Raw genomic sequence first — 26,363 nt, 5'->3', positions numbered from 1 at the left:
ACCGGAATTTTTTAATTGCCACACAACACGGTGGAGTACTTTATTTAAGAAATGAAAAATAACATGTGAGAAGCATACAGAGGCTTTTATAGCTTTTGTTACAGTTTCGGTATTTCAGTTTCTTCTTATTGCAAAAATAAAATACTCCCAAGATTTTAGGTGAAACAGTACATTTTAGTAATCTCTCATTGATTATATAATTATTTATTGATGAAACTTATAATTATACAATAAGATGAAAAAATCAATAGATTATATTATTGGACAGCATAAAAATTGATTTAAACTCAGAGTGTTGTACAATCCTTTTTCTCTGATAAAGATGTGGATTTTTTTTTAATGTAATTGAATGCAAGTGAAGTTTAAGGTTTAATGAACAAAAGGCCAAAAATTACGTAATCCCCAAGTGGGTGGAAATTGGAAGGAGAAGGACAATTTGAATTACCTTTAATTAAAAAAAAAAATGATGCAGGTGCCGGTGGTGTTTTTGTATTTTGCTTATGAAATGGACATGCTAAAATGCATTGTTTGCTTTCAATTTTTTTTTTTTTTGGAAAAAAAGATTACTTTTAAAGTGTATCGTTTGGTTTCTGTTGCTAAAGGGTAACATGGTAAAATAATGAGATGGAACGAAATTCCGTTGCAAAAGAAAATGAGATGGGACGAAATTGAAGCAACACTTGCTGTGGATGCACATGGCATATCCTTTAGATTAAATGAGAATATCCAACTTTTGATACTTGTCACTTGAGAATATGCCAAAATGTCATATGATTGATATTCCTTAGTAATAACAAATTCAAGCTAACACCATCTGAATCGGCATCTTGCCACAATTGATTGTAACTTTTCTATTTTCCATCATAAGCAGCCAAATAAAAGAAATACAAAATAAATTATGCTTCTAAAGAGTAATTTGGTGATTTGGGAGAGTTCAATTAACAAGTTCAATTTCTCTCTAATAAAATTAATAATTAATTATTAATATTGACTGTTTAAAAAAATAAAATTGGTGTATGATCAATTTTGTTCATTTATTTTATTTATTTATTTGATTCTAAAGCTGATTTTAGACAAAATTACATTAAAGATCTTATTAACTTAATTTAATGTCTTAAACACATTTTTTAATTTTATTCTAGATCAAAAGAGTCATTTATCTTTCTAAATAAACAATAATAAGATTGTGTAAAAAAAACAATATTGGACATTTAACATTTTATTGCTCAAAATTGCAAATATTTGAACTTATTTTGAATTGTAATTTGATGTTAATTTGTTATGTCTTTTTTTTTATTTTTTATTTTGGTACAATTTTGATCCTATTAAATTTTAACCGAATTCTTTTTCATTGATTACTAGCAAAAATGACAACAAAGATTTAAAATAGTCAAAATGGCATCAAAATTTTAAAGTAAAGACATAATGACAAATTACATTTTAAAAGAATGTCACAATAATAATTTTTTTCACCATTTTGAATGAAAAATCACTAGAAGATCAATGTTAATATCGATTAAAAAGATAAACGATATTTTCGATTTAAGAAAGATAAAAAAATCTATATGAAGCTTTAGATTAAGTTAAAATCCCTCAATTAGAAACAGAGGTGAAATTTTTTGACATGTTACCAACAAAAATTATACGATATATAGCTTCTGAAAAATGATAAGATGGACCCATACAAATGCATTTTTGGCACTGCAACTTCTCTTGTTTTAGGTATTAGGTACGCATATAGTTTGTAAAAATTAGAACAAAGGTTCTACCAACTTGGTCTTCAAGTTGAAGATTAAAAAATCAGAAAAAGAGCCTCTGCCAGGTCACGGCAGATGTTAAAAACGTGATTAGGCGGAGCACTCAAATATGTGGTAAAAAATAATAATTGTTTCTAAGTCCTGATGACATCACTTCATTTGTATATGTTATAATTTCTTTTCATGCAAATCAGATAGTTGTGATTTACTATCAGTTTATAAACTCTTTATATTAATAACATATATAAATTAAATCATAAACGAATACACTAATAATATAATTAAACACTTTTTTTATAAGCACAAATTATATGAAAATTTATGTGGTTATTGTTATAGTTGAAGAAAGGATGTGGTAATGAGATCGGAATCAGTTTTTATAAGTTGTCTTATAAAAATAAATTGAAAAACCCTTGTGTCATAAGATAAACTAAAAAAAAAGGTACGTTCTTCTAAACACTAAAGTTAAATCTGTTTGGATTAATTTATTTGAGTTTATCTATTGATATAAATTATTAACATAAAGAACACAGATACTAAAATACATCTTTTTTATTAATATGGAAAATTATGAAAAGGATTACAACAAAGTATTCTCTTTTATAATATAATATGGAGAAGACCAACAAAAAACTGAGAACAAAAAACAGAAATGGGCCAAGCCCAATAAACTAAAACAGAAAAAATAAACCTAAGGAATGGTACACCTCACTTATTACTAATACCATCAACTATTCTCAATTTAAGTACTTGAGAGTCTGTTTAAATGAGCTAATGGAAATAATTTATGACATGGATACAAGGTTTTTTCAGCCTATTTGAACTTATAAAAATATTTTAACTTATAAAAATACTAAGTTGTATATAACCGTTAATGCTATAAGTTGTTTATTCAAACACTTAGCCCTGATTTGGGGTAGACCAGATATGTGGAAGGTCAGCTGGAAGGCTAATTGATGCAAAATCAACCTTTCAGAACCCTTTGGTAGTTTACTCATCTAAATGATAATAATTTCATTATTTCAATGAAGTACATGTTAGAAAAAAACTTTCCAGTACAGTCAGCTAATTTTCATTTTCTTTTACCACAAAATGAAGTGAAATGATGAAGGAATTATATAAATTCTATCAAGAACTATAGTGTATAGAACAACTTATGAATGAGCTTCATCTTGCAACATGGACAAGCTACAAAATATTTCAGCTGAAGATCCAATTTCGACAAAGACAGTGAACCTTGGAAAGAGAAGCCATATAATCATCAGACCTACATTAAAGAATTTATGTTCATGTTTCCAAGTTGCTTTTCTTGTCTAGCTAAGAATTGTGTACATATTAAAAAATCAAACCTTTGTCCATAAGAAGACTGGCAAGCAGCAACTATATGAACTTTAGCAGCATCACTTTCATTCTAAGCATTGAAAAATCATTAACAAGCATTCATAAATTCACAAGTTATTTTCAAACCAAATAAAAACCATAAAAAGCACTAGCCTTCTTACATAATAAAACATGTAAGACAATACACAACATTTCTTCAACTTTGCAACTATGCTTACCAATTCCAAAAACTAACAATATAATATATAAATTATTAACTATCTTGTCTACGATGAGTGTCGCCATTTGTGCATGCATGCATTTGGTTGGAAATGACTAATGAGTCCCCGTCTCCGTTTTAACAAACTTATTCATGCAGAAGAACAAGTTGGCTCTTGCATAGGAAATGACAACTTTTTATAACTTGGAAAGGTCAGAACTATGAGCAAAAACTATTTCAGCATCATATATCTAAGTTTCCCTTATTACAAAATACTGGGATTTTTGTTGTTGTCAAATTACCATCCATATGAATACATTTGACTAGTTCCACCCAACAGAGTTTGTGCTAAGAACAGTTAATAGACTATAGAGATTGGAGAAGAAAGACATGAGGCTTGGAAGATGTATCAAGAGTTGTGTTGTGTTGTGTTATCAATAATGATATCAACCAATATGCTGTATATCTAATCTCTTAAGATGTTTAAGATTGGAGTAACCGGTAAAGTAGTGAGCAAAGAAAAATCTTGAAAGTTGTAAGAATACCTGAGATTCATAAAAAAGCCCGGCATAGAGTGAAGCATAAAAATATTCACCATCTCTGCTATTAGAGAATGCAGCTACAAGCTACACAGTTAAATCAATAGACTGTGTCAGATTGCATTTCATAAAGGCATAAGGATAGGAATCTTAAGAGTACCAAATATATAGTACATATGGTATTTTAATCTAATTGTTGAACATAGTTCAAATTTTTTAAGGGCCAGCTTAGGGGAAGGCTTATTCATGGTTTTATATATAACAGACATAACTGCATTTAAATTATCAAAGGCACTTTTTTAAGAAAATTTTCAAAGGCATTATTGATTACACCTTTTCAGGATCCCCACCATGTTTAAACATGTTATATGCTTCCCTCATGACTGGCCTTGGATCAATGCCAACCTGAATTCATCCAGAAAGTGGAAAATCAATTGAGTTATTGTGTTCTTTTTCTTTTTCATGATAACTTAATTGCTAGCATCAGAATCAATGACTTGCCTCGAGGTATCGCTTCCTAGCTTCATCTACTCCATATAGTTGAGCTTCACACAGAAAACACCATATGGACTCTTCTGTATCATTTGGATTTTGAGCAACGTCTAACCGAAACTGCTCAGCTCCTTCTTCAAATCTATGGGGAAAAGGGTGTTAGTTATAAAAATAATTCATTTGGAGAAAGTTAGTTCCAATTCAGTCTCCTTTTGCAAACCAGTGTCATTATATTTCTTGAATGTATCATAATTACAAAAATATCTCTACGTGTGCTTTTCGCTAGTTTGATTAGTCCTCAAATGTGTCTTTTGTAAATTATTATGGCCCTTAACGTATTTTTCTTTCAAATGTTGATTTTATCCATGAAATTACTAATAGAACATACTCACAAATGTTTTAAAACTTTCCATAAATTGAGGGACTTTAGACCCAACATAGAGTATTTCTTTTATTTTCTCATAAGCAGGGAGAAGAAACAAACTAAGTACATGTTTGGTTCTCGGGTGACAAAAATTGATTTTGAATGCATTGATTTTACTAAAAAATGAGTTAATGTAGAGTGGTTTCTGTTTGTATACATTTAAGCAAAAGTGAGTTGCACAAAAATAAATTTCAACATTTAGACTCAAACTATAAATTTTAGCTTCAAGTTAGAAGCAACTTGCCAGGAAAAATTAATTTTATTCGAGAGCAACAAATATGTCAAAATCAATTTTACTTATCGAGAATCAACTTTGCTCTAAATGTAGAATCATAGGCTAAAATAAAATAAAAGAAAAGAAAATTAGCAGGTGTAGTGTGAGTACCTATCAAGGTAGTAAAGTGAGAGGCCCCTTTGCCAAAGATCTGGTAACAATCACAATGTCCATAACCAAAACACAAAAATCAATATTCCAAATTCAATTGATAGTTACAACAACAAAGAGTTCCCAAAAATGAATAAACCTACACGCCTTTTGACGAGGGTCTAACTCAATTGCTCTGTCAAACTCCGCAACAGACCCTAAAACATCACCCTGAACAACAATCAGTAGATAATTTATATTAAAAATTTGAATTCTCTTAAATAATTACCTTCTCTAAAAAAAACTACTTAATTCAAAGCTAATATGATTTGAGGTGAAGAAAAAAGAAAACATACCTGTCTGAAAAGAGACATTCCGCGTCGAATTGCAAGAACGGCTACGTGGGTATTGTTATTGCCGCCGCCGGTCAAGGCGTCCCAGATGCCGGAAACCGATGGAAGGAAGATTCTACGAGAAAGAGGTGAAGAATTGGAGCAAAAGATGGGTACTTTGAAAGATAATTGAGTCGGGAATGTGGAAGCGTTGCGCAAAGAAGAGGAAGAGGAAGAGAAGACATAGGTGGCGGATTTAAGGTTGTGGATAATGGACATGGACTGTATAGACATAGTCCAAACGAAATGTAAGGTGTCGATTTTTCAATGTTTTTACTCATAACTCATAACTAATAATGGCGCGGGTTTAATAATATTTTGCTGTGTATTTTTTTTTTGTTTTCTTAAACTTCCAACAGGGGTATAAAGTTTTATTGTCACTTTCTTCTTCTAATTTTGTATTTTATTTAAATTATTTTACTTATAATTTTATTGAAATATATACATCTAGTATATACTACATAAAATTAACAGAATTTTTTTTGAAAATTTTATCTCTCTCAATTTAACTCTTCGTGCCAACTAATATTGTATTTATAATTTTATTATTATTTACTAATTAAAAAATTTATGTAAAATTTTGTGACTTTTATTATTTTAAAGATAAATAATTCGGATAGTGACTACTTAGTAATAAATTCAGTTTAGTTTAAGAGCTAGCTATGAAATTTTGAATGTTTAAAATAAGAACAATTTAGTTCATATATATATCAGTTAAATGCACTTTTAATAAGATCACATGCTAAGATGTCTATCCTTTTCAAGAATAATCAAGTCATCAATAGATTCAAAAGAATTAAATTTATTTTGTTGAAAGTGTTATTTTTGTAAGTGATGATCTATCTGTCTTACTTTGTTTCTATATGAAGTTTTAAATTTGTGATTGACATGATATTTAATTAGTTAGAGAATTTACTATAAATATTCTTTTAGACTCAAGAAAATTTGGGCCTATTTTATGGTCAAAAAATTGAGGAGGTGATTAAGATGAGGGGTTGTAGTTTTCTGTTTTGTATATAATTTGATTTAAATCAAGTTTTAATAAAAATGTGTTGGGAGGTTGAAGGATAAGAATAGGCTTAAGGATGTAAATTATATCTAAATTAAGTAGGTAATTGCAAAAAATTCATAATGATTAGAATAAAAATACAAATAATAAGTATGAGAATTGATAATTATCCGTAAAATTGAGCGGAGTATAGTATTATAATACTCATTTCGTCCTGCAGACGAACTTCTAATAAAAAGGTAAATAACTGTGACTATAATTAAGAGTTTTGTTTTATTAATCATGATTTTTATAATTATACATAACTAGATCTCGGAGAATACTGCCTCAAAACTTGCAACTTCATAAAGTATTATTCAGGATGGTTGGATATTTATTGTAATGCATGTTCATTTGAAATTTTTTAAAGTTTTAAATTAAAAAATATTTTGAATTGTAATATTTTATAATTTCGAATTAAGATATTTAAATAATTTTTTAATTTAATCACAACAATAGTAATTATTTATCAATTAATTTTAATTAAAACATAGATAATTAATATAAATACAGACACTTAAGTGACAAAGATACAAATATTAAAATTTATTAAAATTGATGTTTACGGAAATACATACATAAATACATGTATTTTTTTTTATAGAGACAGATACCAAACCTTATCCACCGTCAAACACTTCAGTTTAGTATTTATATATGAGCTGCTACATAAGATGGAGTACACAAACCAAGACTAATATGCTTGCAAAACGCATTTAAATATGGTGTTGGATGTTACGTATGAATGAGGTGTGTTGGTTACCGCAAAAAGGAGGTGCTATTGCAGTTTATGGATTTTTTTTTTTTTTTGAGTCACAGTTTATGGATGTTAGAAGAGTAACTTTTTGCTTGTTTGTGTATGTAGGCTCTTTGTTGTCTTTTGACAGTTTTGTAATCACCACCCAATTGCAGCCAATATGATCAATGTTAGTTATCTTTAAACTTTTAGGAGTACTTCTATGTTGAGAGTGTGTCTCTCTTTAGTTTTAGATGGAACTATCCCTTTATATATAAATAAATAAATTTCTTTGTGGTGATAATTTATTATGCATAGTTGCATGCTCTATTAAAGTGAGGGAGATGAAGCTCTTAATTAGCCCTTTGTTTTTTTCAATAGATAGATGTATTAATATATGAATTTAATATTAAAATTGATTAACTATTAAAATTTGTTATTTAGTGCTTTATAGGTTATGAAAGTTGATTGATAAATGGTCTCAAGTTTAACTATCTTCGATTATTATTATAGGGGTGATGATAATCACTTTTTAATTCTTATAATCAAGTCTGTAAATAGCTTTTGGTTTCTAAACTTGTTTTTATCTCTTTATTAAAATAAAAAAAATACACTATTTATATTAGATAAAATAAAAGTTAGGAAGAATCAAGACAACACACTCAAAACACTATAACAATAATTAGAGATAAATTGTATTTTAAATTTTTCACATTTGATTTATTAATTATTTATTTGTTTCAGAAATATAGAATCATTTATAATTTATATTACGGTAGCGGAAAAAAAAAAAATACAGATGACAAACAAAACTTGAAATTTTTTATCTTTTTTTGCTTTTAAAATTAGAGAGAAAGTGAGTGTTTTTGACAAATTGAAAGGGATGACAACGTCATTTTAAAATAATTCAAGGGAGAAACTGTAATTTGCACTTAAAATATTGCATCTAATAGGTTTCTTTCGTAATTGTATCTGCCAAGACCAAGGTATAGAATTTTTTTTTAAAAGAAATAAACAAGAGTGTAGAATTTTATGTAAAAATAATCGGTGCGGATTTCCTCATTAAAAAAATAATTGCGGATAAGTTCAGATCAGATTCAAAAGATTTGAGATTGTTTTAATATAACGGAAACACTATCTTTGTTTTCATATGAGATCAATTAGCATTGATAAAAGAAAATAAATAAAAACTTGAGCTCAATTATTTCACTACATCACTAAGCAGCAATTATTTCACTACATCACTAAGCAGCAATTATTTATCACTAAGCAGCAATTATTTCACTACATCAATTAAATTTAAGTTAAAATTATTATAATTTTAAATTAAAATAAATTAAAAATTATACAACTTAAATTAAAATAAATTAAGTTCATCATAACTTATTAAAATATAAATTATCTTTATGCTATTTGAAGTTCTTATTACAAGGTTTTGCTACCATATTACTCGACAAGTATTTTACTCTATAACATCCACTATCGAGTCTCGAGGAGATCTAAAGATTGTCATATTAAACTTAGAAGAATCACATAAGTGAATTAGAAACCATATTTTCATCCAAAATTTTAGGGATTGAAAATATGAGTAATCTTACTTATATGGTGCTTAAGATCCAAATTTTCATCAAATATAACACTTTTACTCACATTTGATATACCAACATTCACAAATATTAAAATATGTTTGGAGCGACGATATTAGAGGTAAGAGACGAGATAACTTATTTTTCTTTTTAAAATTAAGAAAGTTATAGAACATCTTTAAAAATGAATTAAGTGAACATGATTGAAATGTTAAATGATTATCAATAATGTAATTCGTTTGATGTTTTTAAAATCTCAAATACATAATAAACTATATATTTAGCCATCCAAAATGCTCTCATCCAAATCCCTTAACCCAAAGATACTCTTAAAAAAAATAAAGGGTTGCACTTAGGAGAGATTGATCGTTTTGGTATGCAAATAGTCTAAACTAGAACTAAGACAAGTTAAGTTCTTAAAAAGAAATAATTTGAAAACTTCAATTATCTATAGAGAACTTCCAAGCATACATAGTTTTTTAACATATAAAACTCGTAAAAATAGTCTGAACTTATCAAGTGAGCGAGATACCGATAGTTGACACGATAGACCCAATAAATAAAAACAATGGAGTTGTCCTTAAAGTTATAGGTCGAACGTAGAATTTGAGATTTCAAAAGAGTACTAGAAAAGTAATTAAGAATTTGATCTTTAATGATAACAAATTCTATATCTCTTAATAAACAAACCACTAATACTATATTTGTCTTTAATTATAAGCAACAATTAACAAAAAAAAATTGTCTCTTAATATAAACTTCTTTTCAAATTTACTAGAGGTATTTTTTTTTCCACATAACTCTAATTAGTACTACTAATTTATCCTAAAATATGAAAAATCATTACTAAATACATCAATATACTAAGAACATTTTAATCTTTTTTCATACAAAATAAATATATTAATTATACTACTAAATACAAAGAAAACTTACAATAAAAACTTATATTTAAAAAAGGATGTAGTATTAGTCTATAAAAAAATGAATTTTTTAGTTTGAGTTTAAAAAATAAAATTGTAACCCTACAACATCCAAACCTTATACACCAAAATGTTAGGTTTGTATGTATAGTCTCTCAACACAATGACCACAAAAATAGAACTTGATTCTTTTTAAACGATAAATCACATAACAAAATCAACTATTCCAAATTCCAACCTCAAATTATAAATACCGAATTCTTTTTAAATAGTCAGAAAATTTAAATCAGTTTGGACCATCAATTTAATCAAACTAGTTACAATTGAAAATATGAAAGAAAACATTACAAGACAATGCCACCTACCTTCAACGTTGACAGCTACCATAAAATAAAATTAGCCTATATTATAGATTAAACCACCCATAGTTTTTCCATTAGCAGTTAACAAATATTTGTAAATCCTAATCCAACCGACACCACATGGCATCTCGCTCCAACATAGACACTCTTCCATACGACATTGTCTCAAAAATTTTGTCCTACACATCACCACAAGACGCGTGTGGATTCTCAATGGTTTCCTCAACTTTGCACTCAGTGGCTGATTCTAACACACTCTGGCAAAGTTTCTTACCCTCTGACTATGATGATATCATCTCAAGAACCGTTATTCCTCTCATTCTTCAATCTTCTTCATATAAACATCTTTTTTACTCTCTATGCCAACATCCCCTTCTCCTAGACAGGGGCCTTATGGTAAATAATATTTTTCAAAATAGTTTCTTCAAATGTTTCCAACAATTAATTTATGATTATTTTTTGTTTTGGTAATGTTATGCAGAGCTTTAAATTGGACAAGTCTTCGGGTAAAAAATCTTATATTCTATCTGCAAGAAAATTGTCAATTTCATGGAGCAGTGATCCATTGTATTGGAGTTGGAGACCAACGCCTGAATCAAGGTAAATTCAACACGTTTTGTTTAAGTACTTTAAAAACTCGTTAATGATAAAGAGGAAATGTTATCGAATTATTTCAACTCTCTTATTTGAAATGTGTGTAATTTTTAAGAAAATATTTACTTGTGCTGGTGTGTTTTATTGACAAAAATATTTTTATTAATTATAATCGGTATAAAAATTTGACGAGTTGAGATCAAATATAACCATTATTGTAAAACAGACGAAGTATACGAAATACGTTTATTTCGTGAGAACATAGCTTTTCATATAAGTATTCGTCTTGTCTAGTCTCTCATATATCTTTTTAATTATTTTTGTTCCGCCTACATTTTTTAGATTTAAATTATCTCTGTTTTCACTCTCCTTTTCCCCTCATGTGACAATTTTTTTATTAACTCTACACATACAAATTAAATTTAATAAACAATTATATGTGTCTATATTCCATTTACTATGAAGAAGAAAATGAAAAAAAATCCAAATGCAATTTTTAAACAACAAAGTAAAATGAAAGCTAGGATCAAACTTCTCTCTCCATCCTTATCACATTTATATGTAAATATATCTTTCAGTAATTTTGTCTTGCAACATTTCGAAAGTAAAAAAAATATGACATTTTAATATATAAATTTTATAGTGTAATAAAGAAATTTAAATAAAAAGAGAAAATGTAAAAATATCTCTCAAACATAATTTTATGATCATATTATTAAGAAATAAAAAAATATTAGATTAAAAAGAATTTAAACTTTAAAAGAAATAAATGCACAAATTCCAATAAGAGATTAAAAATATTATATTAAAAAATAAGTTAGACCATACCTTCACCTTTTGTATATCTTCATCTTCACTAAAAAAGCATTGCATTTCAGCAATTGCAATTAGGGATGAGAATAGGTCAGGCTTTGAAATGCCTGAGTCTGGCATACGATTTATTTTTTAGGCCTAAGCTTGACCTACAGCTTATCATATGTTTTTTTTTTTTCGGTCTGGCCTGACCTTTTTAAAAGTCTGACATGGCCTGAAAGCCTATTTAAAATAATTTTTAAAAAATACGAAACAAACATCCTTTAAACCCTAAAAAATAATCTTTTGTGTCAAATAATAGATTTTTTTTCTGAAACAAACAAACTCATTATTATCTCTTAAACAAATATGATACGATTACTGAGTGATTGACTAAATGAACGGCTACTGAATATGGAATGCTCACTGAGTGATTGTCTAATTGATAGAATTTAAAATAAGAAATAATATTATTAATATAATAATAAATAATATTAGTAAATAATAAAATATATATAGGTCGACCTGTCAGACATAATAGACTTTTTTATAAGCATCTATTTAAATACTTTTTATTAAATAAGTCAGGCCATGGCAGACTATAAGTAGGTCAGGCTATAGACTCTGATGAACGGTCTAGCCTATTTCCATCCCTAATTGCAATGGATAAACTAGGAAACAAATGAACGAGAGAAGTGACAATTACGTTTCTCACTTTCTTTTTTATTACGTACCACTGTTAGTAAGACAAATGCAGTATTTAAATTGCATTAAAAAATTTGTATTTAATACTTTAAATATAAAATTTTTTAATATAAAATTTTAAATTTTTTATTTCTTAATAACAAGACCCTAAAACTATGGTCGCTAATTGAAAAGGGAAAAACAGGGGATTGGCTCCGAAAAAGGAATTTGCAAGTGTTTTTTCGCTCTTATCTTTTTAAACTTCCAAACATGATTGAATTTCTTTCATATATTTTTTATTTATTTAATACTCTTGTATATTAAAATGTCATTTTTCTTTTGACTTTTAAGAGGTCTTAGACATACATGCGATATATTTTTTCAACAGGAGGTCACATGTATTTTATTTTTATTTTTTATAATAAATAAGTAATTATTAATTTAATAAATAAAAAATAATTAACATAATTACAAAAAATCAATTATATTAATAAAATTAAACAGAAATATTTAATGAAACAAATACATCAAAGTTAATCAAAATTAATGAAGTTGAATATATATACAAAACAAAGAACGTACTATATTATTTTGACAATTCTTTCATATTTTACGGTCTATTGCAGATAACTAAGAGCTTTATTTTATTTTGTTAATAATTCCTATAAAATAGGAGAAAATTTATAAAATAATATAACATTATTTATTATTTATTTTAATACATTTATCCAACCAACTGCATTATTTAATGTATTTTTTCATATTTTATTTGATTTATATTTATTTTAATTATTTTTTATTTATTAAATTAACAATTAATCATTTTTTGTAAAAAAATAAAATAATTATCTCTAGGATGCAACCTTTTAATAGAGAAAAAAATATCTAACAGTATTCTACCTTGCAACATGTTGAAAATAAAATAAAAAAAATTTAATATATAAATTTTGTAGAGTATCATAAAGAAATTTAAATAAAAAGAGGATATGTAAAAATACCTCTCAAACATAGTTTTATAATCATACTATTAAGAAATAAAAAATATTATATTAAAAAAAACATTTAAACTTTAAAAGAAATAAATGCACAAGTTACAATATAATTGTTGTACTTCATTTGTCACACACTAACTTACATTAGAAGAAAAAAAATTAATAAGGAAATTTAAACAATTTGATAAAAACTTCAATTGAAAGAGTTGTTAAGATGTAGTTATAGTTAATAGTACTACTAAGGAATCTAATAATCTTGCAGATTCGAAGAGGCAGCTGAGTTAAGATCAGTGAGCTGGTTAGAAATTAATGGGAAAATAAGGACCCGAATTCTAACACCAAACACAACTTACGCTGTTTATCTCATCACAAATGTTTCTCATCGTCGCTATGGACTTGATTCTGCGCCAGCTGAGGTATCAGTTGAAGTGTCCAACAAAGTACTAAATGGAAAGGCATATTTGTACCAAAACATATTCATCGAAGATATTAATAATGAAATTCGAGTTCCTTCCAAAAGAGATGATGGGTGGATGGAAATTGAATTGGGTGAGTTTTTATGTGGTGAAGCTGATGAGGAGGTTAAGGTTAGTGTTAGGGAGGTTGGTTATCAATTAAAGGGTGGCCTCATTGTTGAAGGAATTGAAGTTAGACCCAAAATTTTGGTTTGATTAAATCACAAGGGCAATTTTCTTTTGTTGCCAAGAAAGCATTCTTGTGAATAAACTTTAAAATGAATAATGATTAAATCATATCTACATGTATAAATAATAATGTCAATATTTATATTATTAGAGTTTAATTCTTTTTAACAAGTCAAAATAAAATTGGATATAGTTACCGCGTGGCACAGTAGTTGATTTCAACAGTTCAATTTAAATTAAGTCAAATGTTATAAGTGTTTCAAATATATGTATTAGTGGTCTAAGTATAGAAATTCATGATGTATGAATCTTGTGTATTTAACTTTTTCAAAAAGTATAAATTTTGATTTTAAGTACACTTGTAACTTGAGTCATCGATTATGTGATATGTAACTTGAGTCATCGATTCTGATAGTTGAGATTTAAAATTATGTGGATCTCTTTTTTTGGGTAAACAACGAATTATAATTATGTAGAATATTAATATAGTCTATAAGTGATCTAAAATCGTTCAAAACTCATGAGTTAATGATGGAGTATGACTACAAGAATTGCTGCATTAACGAGGATCGACGTTTCTATTGTGGATTTACAATGAGATTAAATGAAAAGATAGAATGCATAATATTATGAATTCTTTTTCTTTTAGTTTATTAATTAATTGAATGTTTTACAGGCAAATTTCACTCAAGTCACTATTATTTCAATATATATATATATATAAATTTAATTACACTTGCATCAAATCAAATGTGTATTTGGCCTGTTTTATTAATATTTTTGACACTCGCGTCGATTTTTTTTAATTTGTATATGCTAATAATGTAAAATACTTTTACATAAATATCCAATCAAAATAGGTGAAATAAGCATTTGTAGAGATATTTTTCTTTTGAAGTAAACTCAAAGTCACCTTTACTTTTCTCATTCTCATTATTTCAATCAAAAAAACGGCTTTCAACATTACTCTAATTAACGAGAATGTCCTTGGAAATTTGATGGGACCATACATGTCCAAGTAATCAACTATCCAATAAAACTACAAATGTAGATTAGAAAAAATGTTTCAAAATTTGAAATACGTAAGTTATCCATATCTATACTCGTTTATGTTTTTTTCCTTCTATGCAACTATCTTTCATTCATTTCTCAAATCATTTCATTATAGAAATTTAATTTATACAATGATATAATTTTTTTTTCATTTTTATTGACAATAATGATACTTGAATTGAAAAACATATTCACATTTACAATAATATTTAGAGATTCACATTTCCAACATATTTTTATTGTTTCATATAAATTCATTTAACTATTACATTATTATGATGATTAAAATATTGTTATATTTTATAATATAATATATATAATATAATATAATATAATATAATATAATATAATATAATATAATATAATATAATATAATATAATATAATATAATATAATATAATATAATATAATATAATATAATAATTGAAAATATTAATTAATTACCGTACAAGTTACAAGTCTAATATCCTTTATCTTAGTTAATTAATATATTATTCTTCCTAGTTATTTTTATTTTATTTATATCTTATAAAAGTTTGCAGCCTAAATATTTAGTTTATTTTTCATTTAAACTATTATTTTTATTAATGTTTACAACTTAAATCTGAACTCATCATTATTTTTTAAGGAAAAATTCGAAAAAGAATTTCAGACGTAAATTTTTATAAAAATAAGAGATTTATATAAAATAAAAGTAAAAATTATATTACAACTAAATAAAATAAAAGAACTTAAACTAATTTTGCATAAAAACATAACCGATTGCACCTAAATTTTATCCTATTAATTTCAAACTAATTAATTATTCGATCTTATACAATATACATTGAATTTAATATTTAAGTTAAATTGCACCCACGATCCATTGACTTAATTTTAATTAACGTTTTAGTTATTTATTTATTTTTCTTCGCAAATTTGTCCTTTATTTTAATTTTAAGTGACAATTTAATATTTTAAGTTTTAAAATGTCAACAATGTTGTCTTTTTTTTTTTACAAAAATTCAAAAAAATCATCAAAATTTTCAAACCCATAAAATTCATTGTTATATTCAATAAAATATAAATTTAATCAAACTCATAACTTAAATCTTTAAATAAACTCATATTTTTATTCTTTATTTGATGTCGTTGAAGATGAAAATACGAGTTTATTTGAATATTTGAGTTATGCATATGATGAAGTTTGCATTATATTGAAGATGATTATTAATTTTATGAGTTTTGTTTAAAAATTTTAATTTTTTTCTTCATTTTTATAAATAAATAAATAAATAAAAACATTGTCGACATTCTAAAATATAAAATATCAAATTGTCACTTAAAATTAAAATAAAGGATTAAATCAAAAAGAATAAAAAAAATAAAAAAACTTAAACGTTAACTAAAATTAAATTAAAATACCGCAAATATAATTTAAATTAATATTTATTATTTAAAACTATTTAAAAATATTCTCCTGGTTTTAATCATAAAGCTATTAATAAAATACCAAATAATTATGGTTTAAACAAAAACTTGATTCATGTACCTGTTCAAGATAAATAAATAATCAAGTAGACAAATATAAATCTACACATTAATATTTAATTTCAGAATAAACTAAAATAGTTTGATAGCGTCCTGAAACCAACTATTATATCGCAGCAATTATGATTGTTTGAAAAAATATAATTGCAGCAGATGAGTTGACAGCATACGGCATTAGCATTAGTTCAAATGCACCGAACCGAACCACCAGAAAACAGTGGTGTCCTGCATGGGTGGAATTTGGAACTTTCTCATATTGTTTGTTCTTGTTACTTCTTATAACCCATGTGCTGACAACTGGATCGGAACATTATTACATCACGATACCAGTTTTGGCACCATCACAGCCGCCTCACAATTCAAACTCTCCTCCTCTACTTCAAATATTTTTTTAAATGGTAAAAAATTGTTATTAAATTGAAATTTGTAGTCCTTAAAATTCAATTTTAATTTATTTCTATTGTTTATTGTTCATTTAAATGTCATGTTTCGAGTTTAAAATTGAATAATTTTATGAGTTGAATGTGATATTTATTTTTTTTCTGAAAAAATTTATTAGTGTTATTTATTAGTATTTTATACGGTTAAATTATAAAATTTGAAAAACGTTTAGGTTTTTATTGTTGTGAGAACGTCAAATTGGATTAGTGAGAAAAAGAAAAGTAGAGTCCATGAAAATTTATTCTTAAAATTGTAATGGTTAGTAAAACTTATAAAATATCGATCAATTAAAATTTTATTGAAAAAATAATCTATAGCATATGATCGAGGATTTCAAATTCTTGTCTTAATTCTTGATCAAATTTCATTGACAAGACATTATTAATTGATTATTATGGTCTTAATCAATGGTGCAATCTCTGTTTTGTTTAGATGTAGATGATGGTATTTTTGTTTTATGGTTTGTTTGTTTGGTTATTTTGCGTTTGCTTTGATGAATGGTTTGCACTTTTTCTCTTTTTCATAGCACATCTTGTGTTGTCAATAGTTTATATACTTTTTGTGTTTTTTTTAGATTTAATTGCATTTTTAGTCATCTTATTTTAGTTGAATCACGAAAGTAGTCCTTCAATTTTATTTATCTCAGTTTTGGTCTCTCAAACAGAATGTTAGTCCAAAACTTATGAAATATCATTTTTTAAGTTACACCACACAATTTATGATCATAAATTTCATGTACAATTGTTATACCACGAGATCTTAAAGCATGATGTAACTTAAATAAATGCAAAAACATGAAATTTCATCAAGTTTTGAACCAAATTTCTTTTTGGAGACTAAAACCGAGAGAAATAAAATGAAGAGACTACTTTTGCGATTCAACTAATATAGAAGATCAAAACTACAATTAAACATTTTTTATTTAAAATATCTCGTACATTATCTTTTATTGTTAAAGACTATGATAAGATATATTAACTAGTGTATAACTACACATAAAATCTATTAAATTATAGATTAATTTATCTATTGACATTTAGATATTTGACGAATTCATATATTAATAATTAATTTTAAGTATTATTATAATTATTGAAAATCTAAATAAAATAACTTAAATTTAAAAAAAAATGAATTTATAATTATTTACCGTTGATATGAAATCAACGCGTATAATGTAATTTTATCGTAATTTTACATTTATTTACTCATCCATCTAAATAATTTCAATTCCTAAATCGCAAAAACTGATAAGATCTCGATATACTCATAGGATTTAACTTCTAGTAACTCTATCGAGGGAATCTTGATGTCAATGCTTACGAGACATCAATAATCTAACAAATCAACTAGGCGGCCGCAGACTAAGATTGTAGCAAGTGTCAACGCAATCAAAATATAAAAAAATAACGTTTAAATTTTAAATGGGAAAAAAATATTATATAAAAATTATTGTAATACATCTATTTTTGTAAAATACCTCACATCTCTAATGCAATTATTTTCTCAAAAATATATAATTAATTTACAAAATTCTAAAGAATAATATTATTAAAATATAAAATTTGATAAAAAAAAAACCATAATTTGACATTTTATAAAAAAAAACGTAACTTTTATAATATTTTATATAATATTATATTTGTGTCATATTTTATATTATAAAAACATTATTGAACTCTAAAACAAGATAAAAATAAATATTCAAATATAAAATTAAAATATTTGCAACAATTTATTTGAATTGTATCCACTCTTAAAAATTATAATGAGTATTTCTATATATGATTTATGTAATGTCTCCAAATTTAAATTTTATTTTATCTATATTAGTAATAATTTTTAACTTTAGCTAAAATAATTAAATTAATATTTTAAGTTCTTATGAAATTAATTTTTTAAAATGAAATAAAAACAACAAAAATATATAAAATATTATTTTATATGTCTTAATTTTTAATAAGATATATTAATTTTTTTTAATATTATTTTTATTTAATTTTTTTTGAATGAAAGATGTGTAATTTAAAATTGTAACACCAATAATATAGATGCACATAATTTGTCAACACTCATTCAACATCTTATTTGATCTCAATTTAAGATATAATCAACCTATCATATGTATCACTAGATTATGTGTTAAATCTTTTGTTGAGGATATACTGCAAATCCTGGACAACAAGAAAATGAAATTGACGATTGCACACATAAATTTAATATCTTGTACATTACAGAAAGCTTCAGGTTCGACTCGCGTCCACCAATGTATGTTTATTGAATGCAAATGAGTTAACCGGTTAATCTCTTTTATGATACTTTATGATCCTTAAAGTAAATTGCACATCCACATCGAGTCTAGTATATCGATCAATAATAGTTTACAGAATCAAATTATTTTTTTTACTCTTGTGCACTAGAAAAAAACATAATTGAAAAATATTTTTGACAGAAATTTAATTCATGCAACATAAATTTTGTGTCTTGTCCTTCCAGCCTCTAAACTCATACCAATTCATGAAAATAAAAAACTCTTAAAAAAATATGACATTTAATAATTTAATAAATGCATTAGTTCGATAACTAAGAAATGCATTAAACTCAAATATTACAACCACTTGATTATGTGATACATTAAATTACTCAATTTTATTATATTAATATAATTATTAAAAAATTATAAATATATTTTAGAAATTATCCTGGTATTATAGATTATGTTTATGTTAGTTAACTTTTTTATTTCTGAAGGTGTATAAACACCAAAATTTTTGAAATTGCAAGTAGCTGAAAAAGTTGTGGAATTAGCAAAGTAGAATTCACTTAAGGCACTTATAATGAATTGGAAGTGCTGCCATTGAAGTCAAGTCTTATCATTTATTCTCTTTGTTCCAAGTTCCAACAAAACAACAACACGTTGATGAATTAATTAATTAATTAATTAATTTCAACACTTGAACTACAAGTACTAAGATTTTGTGATTGATGAAAAAAACAACAACGATGATTCTCTCTCTAGTCTCCCCTTCAACTCATACTCATCTTAATCTTACACACTTAACTCAACTACCACTATACCAAAATTAATAAATTAAACGATGTCGGAAAATTCCGAAATATCCGCGACCACATCGTCGTCGAGAAGTCTCGGTGAGATACCGGAAATCTCCGCAATACAATTCGGAATCGATCTCGTTTCAGCAGCCAAGCGAAACATCACGTTCTTGAGAACCGTTGCAGATTCTCAATGGCTTCACAACACACTCATTACGGTGGAAGCAATAAGAAGGTGATCGATCAATTTTTAAAAATAAAATAAATAAATAAATAAATAAATAAATAAAACAATCTCATCTCACGGTGGCGCGTTATGACAGGTACCGTGATCTATGGATGCCGTTGATTTCTGATCTGACGGTGCTAGATTCTTCACTTCCTATGATTCTTCCTCCCTTTGATGTTGAATGGGTTTGGTTCTGTCACACTTTGAACCCTGTAAGTTCATTTTATCATTAATTTCATTTTACTATAAAAAAAAAAATAGAAATGAAATTTCTTATTCGATAACTGATTTTGGTTCATATAAATGGTTAAGGTAAGTTACAGGGAATACTGTGAGACAAGATTCTCGAAACTCATTGGGAGAGTTACTATCTTTGACGAAGAGAATAGAGAATATGCGTTGATGCGATGCAGAGAAATTTGGAACAGTAAATACCCTTTCGAGTCGTTTGAGAATGAGGCAACTTCTGATTCCATGGATTCTGAGGGAACTTTTAGTTTGAGTTTGAACGATGATGTTTTCAAGGAAGTTGAAAATCAAAGGTTGTTGTGTTCTAAGTTTTTGGAGCCGTATAGGTGTGAGTTGGTTTATTTAATAGCTGCGAGACAGAGATATAAAGCTTTCTTGTTTATGATACAAAGGTTCAATTCTGAACCTTCTTCGCGTTTTGTACCTACTTCGGACATTTTGTTGATGTGGCTGACCCACCAGGTTTGTCTTTAATTTCATTCTGTTTTTGTTATGCCTCAAATTTCAATCTCTCTTAAATGCTGATGTTGTTCATAATTTTATACCCTATCTATTTGTACACATTCTATCCGTTTCCCTTTTTGACTTGTTGGGTGTTTGGTTGTGGGGTGAGTCAAATTGTTTTTGACTAAAATTGATATTATGTTGAAAATTAGTTGAATGTACTGTGATTTATATTTGAATGGTTTGGATAAGAATTGCTTTTGTGTGTGTATGTATGTCAAGAAATTTGAGAGTTGATTCCATGTTACTGCAAAAGCTAGACATATTAGCATTTAGGTAGAATTGATTTTGGGAGTGGAAGTCAAACATAATTGTTTATGGTCAAATTACATTTGAATAACCTGAACGTGATTCTAGGAGGTCTAAATGTGGAACCAAACATATAGCTACTTTTGTTAATATCCTTTTTTTCTTCTTCTTAATGGAGTAGAGCTATCCAACAGTGTATATGGAAGATTTGAAAGCATTGGCCTTAGAGGATGATAATATGCAGAAGGTTGCAACTATTTCTGAAATTGTGAAGGAAAAGGAGTTTGAAGAAACCACAAAATTATGGGATAGGGCATTCAATCAACCTTATGTGAAAGCTGGTGGAAATGTTCCTCTGACATTGGAAGGTGTTATCTCAATCCAATCCCCTATCACCTGGGAAGAATCAGAGGTAGATGTCAATACAAAATATAGGTCCTTGCTCCCAAGATTTTTACTCGAGGTTAGTTTTATATACTCTCTTCCTCTCATCTTTTACTGTTGTATTATTTTCATATTAATATGAGGACGCTTCCCAAACATGTATTTGATGTAATGTATGAATGGTAGTGTTGCAACTTGCAACTATAAGTCAAACAATCTATGTAAAGAACATTATAGCCATGTATATGAGAGTATTGCAAAACAATGAACTTGATGTAGTAATTTTTAAAATGCAGGTTTGTGTGTTTGCGAGGCTAAAGGCAAGAATAGAGGCATTGCAGAAGGATACAGTCCGTGATTTCCTACGCCTCCGAATGATCAGGTGTCATAGTGATCTAAAGTTAGATGAAGCCGTCTCTAATTTCCCCTTTGATTCATGGAAAAAAGCCTGGCAACTTTACTGCGAGTTTGGAACCAAGGGAATTACGCTCGAATATCGTCGTCATGGTGGTAGTAACTGTCTAAAAAGAAGTAGCCTTCAAAACACTGTTTCGTTCCGGTGGAATGATCTATTGAGAGCTGATTCTTTATCATTGGAAAAGGAAGTTAGTCAACAGGTGAATGTTGTTGTGTCAATTACCCCACCAGTTCAGGCACCGTACCTGTTGAAATGTGTGCCCGATCGAGTCACGGATGATTCAGGGGCGATGATATCCGATGTGTTTCTAAAGATGAATAGTTATCGCCCACAAGAAGGACGGTGGTTGTGTCGCACAGTTCTTGATCATGCAGGGAGGGTGTGCTTTGTTATTAGAATGAGGTGAACTTCCAAAGCTTTATCTATACATTAAGAAACACTACATCCATTACAAAAATAAAAGTCATTTAAGGTTTTTTCACATATTAAGAAAACAATTAATGAAAACAATTAAAGAAAACAAAATTATCCTTATTAGTCACTGCGTGATAAACATTGTCATAAAAATGTATGGTGAAAGTATAATGAGTTGTGAGTAGTGTACACTATTAATTTAGAGGAAGTAGTTAGTAGATCACTTTATTAATTTTCTTGAACATACGAAGAGGGAGTCAAATTGTTTTTTTATTACATTTATAAAATGACATTCATATTGAAATAGAGGAAGTAGTTGGTAGAGTTAATATCGTGAATCGTGATACTGTTATGTGCTTACTCATAAACAAATCATAAAATTGCAGGGTAGGAGGAGGATTTTGGAGAAGAGGAGGTGAAACTCCTTCAGCTATAAAATGGGAAGATAGGATTATAGAGATACGCGAAGGATCTTGGTCTTACGTTGCTGGTTCCATTGGTAGAGCTCCTGGTATGTTTTATATAAATGTTACATAAATTTAGGCATGATAACAAATGTGAGTAATTTTAAAAACTACTTTCCCCATTTACAATACTTGCTTGACAGCAAAATCATAATGCAAGACGGTGACTGTTGCTTCTATCCTCTTGGAGCAAATTTGAAACATTTTCTTGTTTTTTGTTTTTGTCTAGTACAGAGAAGGTTGTGGCCACTGCAACACCAAAGGAATGTGCAGAACAATGTAAAGCCGTATGGTGCTTTTCAACAGGAGATGAACTGATTATACAGTGGGATTCATCACTATCAGTATCAAGTCTCACATTTAGTTTAACAACAAGTCAGACATCTCCAGAGTCATCGGTATAGTCAAGACTTCGCTTAATATATATGTATAAATATCCTATTTGGATAAACAATTTAATTAAGTGTTTATAGCATAACCGCCGGTTACATGTTTATAAGCTATTTCTATAACAAAATATAATTGTTTTCATATATGCTATAAGTTGTTTTCATAATAAGCTTTTTTGGAGAGCGTATGGAAACAAATTGAAAACAACTTATGGATATCGTATATGTTGTTTCCATAAGTTCTCCCAAACAGTCTCATAAGTGCTTATGTAGTAGATAAATTCAAATAAGGCAATTTAGCCTATGTTTGGATTTATGCTAATACCATTCCCAAGGAAGTAAATGGAGAAGCTACAACTACAAGCTTCCATTTTGACGCGCATTTATATGCTGCGATTGTGAATCTAAACATGCTATTAAACATGTCCAAATTATTATTTTTTATTCTTTCATAAGTTGGCCTAAATTGTAATCATGACTTGTAGGTGAAGTTATTGAAAGGGAGGCAAATGCAATATGAAGTGAAAAAAACAAAGTCAAAGAACAAAAGTGAAGAAACGAATAGCGAGTCAGAGGAGGACGAGAACGATTTTCTAACGCTAGTACGTTTCACCGAAGACAACCCAGATGGAAAAGCAACAGCTCTTCTAAATTGGCGGTTATTGGTCATTGAAGTATTGCCAGAAGAAGATGCGGTACTGACGCTTCTCCTTTGCATTTCAATACTGAAAAGTATATCTGAAATGAAAAAACAAGATGTAGGAGGCTTGTTGGTGAGGAGAAGATTAAAGCAAGCAGAGTTTGGTACTAAGGATTTAGGTTCTGTGATACTTCATCCATCTTCATTTGGTGATTCACCTTATGATCTTCAACCTTGGTATTGGAATGCTGGGCTTGTTATGAAAATTGATGCAGGAGATCAAATCAAAAGACAGCCAGCATTAAGTCATTCAGCAGTGGAAGGCAGTGACAAGTTATATAAGCATGGGATTATCAGTTAAGCCTTTTTTTGGCTTTCCAATTTTAGCTTGCTTGATTGTTGTTATTATTATTATTATTGAATTTTTTTTTCTTTGAGCTGTTCATATTTTTTAGGAATTCAAAATTCCGAGTCCTGAAGTTTTTTGGAACACACCATAGGTTATAAATTAAAATTTGTGTAATAGAATTAAATTATGGACGGGTTTGATTGTGAGCATTTTTGTAACCGTGGTTGAATGTAAGTACAAAGTATATTCAAACTCAATGGAGTCACTGAAATTTAGTTTTATATTATATTTTTAATTATTATATAATATCTTATGTATATAATTGTGGAGATATTTTAAAAATAAGAATCCAAATTGGACCAGTTATCAGCAGTTAAGTTCAACTGAAGGTAAAACCCTTGATAATGATCTATCTTAAATAGTGCTTCTTTAAGAAAGTGGTATCTATTGTATGTATAAATAATATTTTTCTAACAGTGCGCTAGTTAAAAGTAATTAAGAATAATTAATCCTTTCTTGACAATACATTAGCAAAGTGAACGCCAACAATGCATTATGTGTAGATTTCTCTTTTCTTTTTTTATAAATGCATTATGTGGTAGATTTTGTTGTTGTTGTTGAAAACAATAAGAAAACACTAATGAACAAGCTTTTAGGTACTGACACATCTAACATCACTAACTAGAAATAAATTAAGTAGAGAAAAAACAGAATCAATATGAACTCAAACAAGCGGAGCATACAATAAATAAGGAGGTGGAGAAGATCAGAAGAGAAACAACCTCATAAAAAAAGAATATGAATTGACTATACACCACAACTTTTGAATATGATATCAATAAGATAATATTTAAAAAATGTGCACTACATAAGATTTTTTTAGGGTGCCAATTGGCATAGTTTTTGTTATCAAATATACTTTTTCTTAAAGCTAGAGATGGACGTACGTAATTTCTCCATATTTTGGTTATGCTCTTAAGTCTTAAATCCTTGAGTTAACAAAAGCGTTAAATCCTATAGTTCAACTAAATAATTTTGTGAGATTGATTTTTTTATGTTTCTTTTGCTGCTAATATATTTCATATCCTAATAAAATAAATATATTATTAAACCAAATATAATATTATACAATTAACATACTTGCAATTTTTATCTACAAATCCACAAGTGTGCAATTTTGATTTTCCAAGTTTCAATTGCACGAATTTGTTCTCCAAATATCCTTCTACTTAGTCTCTATGTCAATAGACCATCCAATTTTTTTTGGGTACAAACCGTCCAATTTTTAACAATAATATTTTTGTGGCATAAGTCAGTCTTAGTTGTCCCCAAAGTACACCAATTTGAAAACGCTTGACATAAGGTCGTAACAATGGGATACTATGTTTTATTTTATAAACAACAATTGAATACTTTGGAAATCTAGTTCACGTAATTGAAAAATAGTGACTAACATTACACAATTGCGGTGCATGAAGATGCTAAATTGCAATGAAGCCTTAGAACTTAACTAAAGTGATAATGTGTTGTTGGCACGATGAAACTTGAACATGCCTTCCAATAGCTCAAGCTAGGCTTCTACAAAAATAGTAGGTTGCTTGTTCGTTTATTTATTATTGAAATCAACTTATAAATTTATAATGAGAAACACTTCTTAATATTTGACCGGAGGTCTCAAAAATCAAAATTTACGCGTCATATATATTCCTACCATGTTTGTGAACAATGAATATAAAAACATAACGTGGGAGTTGCGACTTGCCAGCATGGTTTAAGAATACTTGCTATCATGGATTCACTTTCTCAAACAACATCCAATATTCATTTTCTTCATACGCCAAACCAAAGTTGGGTTATGGAAATATTTTACTAAATGATTTTGTTGGACTTTTCTTTCTTTCAAATAATATAGGAGGTTTTGTCAAGATTATGATCTGAATTATCCATTACAATTATGTGACTGCACGAAGTATTATCTCGACCTTTTGATCAAAGATAAAATGATTTAAATTTTAAAATTAAAATTTTTATTCAAATAAAATTAAAATATGATATAAAATTTAGATTGTTAAATCTTTGTTCGAATAACTGAGATACATCACATTGCATTCTAAGTTTTCTTTACTC

The 26,363-nt window shown here is 27.6% G+C and overlaps 3 protein-coding genes and 2 long non-coding RNA genes across 7 annotated transcripts; 3 read left to right on the top strand and 2 right to left on the bottom strand.

Moving 5' to 3' along the window:
• Nucleotides 1-2,746: 2,746 nt before the first annotated feature.
• LOC101491022 (uncharacterized) lies at nucleotides 2,747-5,809 on the bottom strand. Of its 2 annotated transcripts, XM_004495630.4 has the most exons (8): nucleotides 5,473-5,808; nucleotides 5,281-5,347; nucleotides 5,138-5,177; nucleotides 4,338-4,470; nucleotides 4,170-4,241; nucleotides 3,843-3,923; nucleotides 3,107-3,168; nucleotides 2,747-3,024 (listed from the first exon to the last, which is right to left on the bottom strand). In XM_004495630.4, exons 1-8 carry the CDS (start codon nucleotides 5,740-5,742, stop codon nucleotides 2,958-2,960), a joined length of 792 nt encoding a protein of 263 aa, XP_004495687.1. In that variant the 5' UTR covers nucleotides 5,743-5,808; the 3' UTR covers nucleotides 2,747-2,957. The 2 variants fall into 2 exon arrangements, with proteins under 2 accessions (XP_004495687.1, XP_073222912.1); XM_073366811.1 differs by lacking the exon at nucleotides 4,170-4,241 and having other exon boundaries at nucleotides 5,473-5,809.
• A 1,019-nt stretch (nucleotides 5,810-6,828) lies between these two features.
• Nucleotides 6,829-7,596, top strand: LOC105851874 (uncharacterized). Its single transcript, XR_001143634.3, has 2 exons — nucleotides 6,829-7,331; nucleotides 7,422-7,596. It is a non-coding gene; the product is annotated as an uncharacterized lncRNA (long non-coding RNA).
• Nucleotides 7,597-10,249: 2,653 nt separating this feature from the next.
• Nucleotides 10,250-14,030, top strand: LOC101491334 (F-box protein PP2-B15-like). Its single transcript, XM_004495631.4, has 3 exons — nucleotides 10,250-10,559; nucleotides 10,645-10,763; nucleotides 13,488-14,030. Exons 1-3 carry the CDS (start codon nucleotides 10,284-10,286, stop codon nucleotides 13,894-13,896), a joined length of 804 nt encoding a protein of 267 aa, XP_004495688.1. The 5' UTR covers nucleotides 10,250-10,283; the 3' UTR covers nucleotides 13,897-14,030.
• Nucleotides 14,031-19,750: 5,720 nt separating this feature from the next.
• Nucleotides 19,751-20,752, bottom strand: LOC113786298 (uncharacterized). The gene is made up of 2 exons (XR_003472485.2): nucleotides 20,612-20,752; nucleotides 19,751-20,386 (listed from the first exon to the last, which is right to left on the bottom strand). It is a non-coding gene; the product is annotated as an uncharacterized lncRNA (long non-coding RNA).
• On the top strand, nucleotides 19,992-24,517 carry LOC101491656 (glycine-rich domain-containing protein 2). 2 transcript variants are annotated; one of them, XR_003472484.2, is made up of 8 exons: nucleotides 19,992-20,182; nucleotides 20,271-20,388; nucleotides 20,489-20,887; nucleotides 21,360-21,641; nucleotides 21,859-22,382; nucleotides 22,781-22,905; nucleotides 23,088-23,256; nucleotides 23,733-23,849. XR_003472484.2 is itself a non-coding variant. In XM_004495632.4 (8 exons), exons 1-8 carry the CDS (start codon nucleotides 19,992-19,994, stop codon nucleotides 24,246-24,248), a joined length of 2,319 nt encoding a protein of 772 aa, XP_004495689.1. In that variant the 3' UTR covers nucleotides 24,249-24,517. The 2 variants fall into 2 exon arrangements, 1 of the variants encoding a protein (XP_004495689.1); XM_004495632.4 differs by having other exon boundaries at nucleotides 23,093-23,256; nucleotides 23,733-24,517.
• The last annotated feature ends 1,846 nt before the right edge of the window (nucleotides 24,518-26,363 follow it).

This window comes from Cicer arietinum, chromosome 4, assembly GCF_000331145.2.
Source record: "Cicer arietinum cultivar CDC Frontier isolate Library 1 chromosome 4, Cicar.CDCFrontier_v2.0, whole genome shotgun sequence".
NCBI classification, from domain to species: Eukaryota; Viridiplantae; Streptophyta; class Magnoliopsida; order Fabales; family Fabaceae; genus Cicer; species Cicer arietinum.
The sequence above is the reverse complement of the archived record's forward strand: the minus strand, read 5'-3'. Positions and strand labels throughout refer to the sequence as shown.